The sequence below is a fragment of the Chelonoidis abingdonii genome, chromosome 7 (assembly GCF_003597395.2).
Source record: "Chelonoidis abingdonii isolate Lonesome George chromosome 7, CheloAbing_2.0, whole genome shotgun sequence".
Taxonomy (NCBI): domain Eukaryota; kingdom Metazoa; phylum Chordata; order Testudines; family Testudinidae; genus Chelonoidis; species Chelonoidis abingdonii.
In genome coordinates, this window is record NC_133775.1 from 46,860,753 (window position 1) to 46,865,302 (window position 4,550).

Genomic DNA, 4,550 nt, shown 5'->3' on the forward strand with positions numbered 1-4,550 from the left:
CATGGTTGCCATGCTATGGTGTCTGCCAGGGCAATCCAGGGGGAAGAGGGCGCAAAATGTTTGTCTGCTGTTGCTTTCACAGAGGAAGGATTGAGGGACTACATTTATCCAGAATCACTCACGACACTGTTTTATATCAAGCTTTTATAACAACTTTTTTCTTTTTACAGTTACTTGATCCGACCCGATCCATTGGCATATGTTCCAAATACCATATCCAGCCGAAAAAATAGCTTCTGCAATACTATTGGACAAGACACCAGGGAAGAAACACAACTTTGATATATTATTCTGCTCAGTGATAAAAGACCATTTTTATATTGTTTCCAGTAACCGCTTTGAAATCTAATCAAAATGGAATGTTTATATTTTGTTCAGATCTTCTTGGATCAGAGAGAATCCTATCTGATAAGTGGGCAAGAATTCTAAATGAAAGTGATTGCCATGTCTGTAGCCTATTCTAGTAATTTTGGAAATGGAACTTTGTCCCATTAGTGATTATGAAAAGCTATATTACATTTTAACAACCTAATCGGAACAAATTCCATCAGCATGAATTTAATTGCTGCTTCTAAATGTTATGTTTATCAAAGAGATAGTGAATCACTAACTAAGTCTCTGACCCATAACTTGAAAGAATATCAATGTGCAACACATATAAAATGCCTACACACACACTGGTACACATACAGTGGCATATTTTAGTAGTAGTAAATATTCCTATTAAGGTAGCTCTCAAATGACCCCATCAAGATCATGTACCCGAACACAGTCCATGAAATCATTTTCCGGTTTGTCTCTTTGCCCACTTATATTAGAACAGACCAATTTTATAGGCCCAGTATGGCCCTCTAGAATGTATTTGATTATTAGTTCTGCTGAGTTTATACAGAGATCAGTTCGCATAGGGCATACTAAGTGAACCCTTCAAGGTCTATTCTAAGGGATTTTCAAGGGATAAATCCTGGCAGGTACATGTGGATGTTTTGGTTTTACAGAACCTCTCTTTCTCTCACACACACACATGCCATTAAAAATGGAGGAAGTTTTAAAAGAGTAATGGGTGTCAGAATCCTCCCCTAGAGACAAGAATAGTGTTATTCCCTCATGATTGTGAAGAAAATCTTCCAGATGAAGTACGAGCTGTTAAGATGCTGCCTGCCTGACTATCCAGACATATCTGAATGATAGCTGAGGTGCAAACGGCCATGTTCGTCTTAATAGGTTGTTAACTTGAAATCTCAAGAATTAAATGAAGAGCATATCACTTTCATATCTGGCTAATGCACATCTCAGACCTAAATGCCTCCTACTTCTATGCAGATGGAAAGAGCCCCAAATGTCCACTCTAGTATCCAATTGCCAATTCTTCCAGTTTTCCCTAAAAACTTCTGATCCAGTTGTGAATTTTCAATATAAAATTATGCAGCTTGAAAATTAAAGAGCATTTGAGACAATGCAATATAAAAAATGGAACATCAGATTAATTGAGATAGGACACCGAACTAAATACATAGTTTAGTTTCATATTTAATACAAGAAAATCCCTCAAAATTGTGTTAACTGTAGCTGCTTCATAATCTCCAGTCTGCAGAGAATGCAGGTACTTGTTCCAAAAGTTGTGTTACCATGGAGTACACAGGGTCTTGCATATGGTCTTCCAATGTTGCATGCTTGCGCCTCCGCCTCTCAAATAAAGGGAAGATTGTGCATGAACAACAAACAGTTTAGGTATTTGCAAAAGAAGTACCACCTTTAATAATCCGTATAAAACTGTTACAAGAGAATTCTACAGGCTAGCCATATGATTGAGTGGCAATGCTGATTGTTCTTTGAACTCCTTGATAACCCTACATGTACAGAAGTTATTAAATAGTCTGCAAGAACATTTAACTACTTGTTTACATTATATTTTCTATATCTGGAACAGCAGCTATATGGTTGTGTGTGTCCTGAAAAATAAAAATGCCAACATTGCTCAATGATGGATGTAAATGTAGTTTACTGTATATAGTGCTGTCATATTTAGTGTCACATTCATCTGATCAGTGATAAGGAGTCAGTTACTATCCCCCTTTTCAACCAAATCTCTTCTCTTTTTACGATATATGAATTGACTTCTTGGTTAAATAAACTCATTATATTATGTCAGCTCCTATTATACCACAACATATTTTGAGCAACATTCTCTTTTGTGACAGTACTAGCTAAATTCAGCAACGTATGTACATCTTAAAACTGAAATCCTTACTTTATTTTCTTAAGCGTAAGAATATAATGTATGTTCCTTTTTTTTCTGCAGTTCAACATATCCAACTCACTGTTGGCTTTACAACTAGTTTTAATAGTCCAGATTAGAGTACAAAACTAGTCAGTTTTTTATTTGTTTTGTTTCTTGCACACATACTCCCCTAGGATGATTTCTATCAGAAAAAAATCATTATAATTGAAGGGAGTAGGGGAGCTGCATCAAACTTAAAATTTCTTCTGTGCACACTGCAAATGGAACACTTTTTACACTGCTATTTATAATCTTGGAATTGGTGCAAGTCAAATGGTTTGCAAAATATTTGTTGGCTAGTCTGTGTACTTTTTCACATGCGGTGTCTGATAAAAGCATTGTCTGACTCAATAGCGGAATTATTTCAGAACAAATCTCATCTGTAAAGTGAATAATTGTTACAACAGCAACAGAAGAAAGAGGGGAAGGATGTCTAAAATCACTTTTATTTTGCTCTGCCATGTAGGAAGAATCTTATGCTTAGTACCAATAGATGGAATTTAACCTATTTTATAAATTCAAATACATAAGATGGTTACAATTTGAGAGACAAGATCTAACTGTAGTTTTAAATCCACAAACAAAAGTGAACATTTCACTTTGACATGGAATAAAGGTCACACCATATAATAGCTACTCAGAAGGTGAATACCAAGGAACATTTGAATACAGAGTGTGTGATAAATCTCTTATCACATAAGGGACACAATTCTCTTTTTTCCATTTGCTAGAGGAATGTCTGATTCCTCTATTAAAGAAAGTATAGTGAATCAGACAGGTCCAAGGCATTTACTGGGAAAAAAAAGACCAATAAAGTACCTTTCCTGAGTACTGAAAATTTTGTCCGAGATATGCTAACACAAATAATAATAGAAAACAAATGTGATTTTCACAAGGTTTATTATAAGGCAGAAGCAAGATATTTGAAGCAAAGAAAATGCACCTAGATGATACCGGAGAATAAAATACAAATGAAGTAGATCAAATGAAAGGGACCCTTCTTCACTGTTAAACAATAAAATACCAATTGAAATTTATTAAATATTTTGGATGTTTTTCTACATTTTCAAGTATCTTGACTTCAATTACAACACAGAATACAAAGTGTACAGTGCTCCCTTTATATTATTATTTTTATGACAAATATTTGCATTGTAAAATGATGAATAAAAGAAATAGTGTTGTTCAATTTCCCTCACACAAATACTATAGCGCAATCTCTTTACTGCGAAAGTGCAACTTAGAAATGTAGATTTTTTTTACCTAAAAACTGCACTCAAGAACAAAACAGCTGCAAAACTTTAGGACGACTCACAGCTGTCGCACTCAGTTCTACTTCTTGTTCAGCTAATCACTAAGACAAACAAGTTTGTTTAATATTTATAGGAGATTATATTGCCCACTTCTTACTTACGATAGTGTCACCACATTTACACGCCACTTCAGCACTCGGATACACTGTGCTCTCTGTAGCCAGAATGTTGAAAGTATTGCCAGATAATGCCTAAACATTTGTATGCCTTCTTCATGTCTAGCTCACCATTCTAGAGGAGCATGCTTCCCATGCTGATACACTTTGTAAAATGGCACATAATAAATTTTTGACTGGGTACAGCGGTCATGCTATGAGCGGGGAGACATGTGCTTCGATGCTAACTGTGCTGTTGACTTCACATCTTGGCATAGGTAATTTCACATGCTTAGGTAAGAGTCAGCACATGCTGTTCTGTAAATGACTCGCTCGACAAACTATGACAGAGGATGCAGAAGAGCTCTACGATACAGAGGTAGAGCATTGTATATAAGATAGCTTACCAGCACTCACCGCAGTTTAAGGAATCTGAATTGCCCTTCCATGAATTGAGAGGTACCCAGCTCTTGGCAGCATACGATTTCAGCACAAGTGTTAAAAAGCTCAACACTCTGCATGTAGGACAGCTACCGAAACCCTGGAATCACCAAGAGATGAAGATAAATCAACCTCTCTTTTGCTAAAGTTGTTGCGTGATGTAAGATGGAGTGGGTGCACGCAAAGGCCGTGGCAATGCATCTGACTCAGAGAGGATACATCTGCCTATTGTGTTGGATCACACTCTGATTGGATCCGATTACCAGCCTCGAGCGCACGAAACTACATCGACTCCAGCTAGAACGCATGTCCCTTCTCGGAATTGCGTGCGTTGAAGCCACACATTGAATGCGACTATATGACATCGTATAGGCACATTACATCGGCCATGGCAACAATATCCTCTTAATTCCCCTTCGC

At 36.7% G+C, this 4,550-nt stretch overlaps 1 protein-coding gene across 4 annotated transcripts in view; it reads left to right on the forward strand.

The window, feature by feature from the left end:
* Window positions 1-1,985, forward strand: part of KCNT2 (potassium sodium-activated channel subfamily T member 2) — a 289,822-nt gene extending 287,837 nt beyond the window's left edge. For all 4 annotated transcript variants that reach the window (XM_075067853.1, XM_075067855.1, XM_075067854.1 and 1 more), the window contains one exon: window positions 171-1,985. In XM_075067853.1, the coding sequence (XP_074923954.1) occupies window positions 171-282 (112 nt within the window). In that variant the 3' untranslated portion in view covers window positions 283-1,985. The remainder of the gene's footprint in view (window positions 1-170) is intronic.
* Window positions 1,986-4,550: the final 2,565 nt, after the last annotated feature.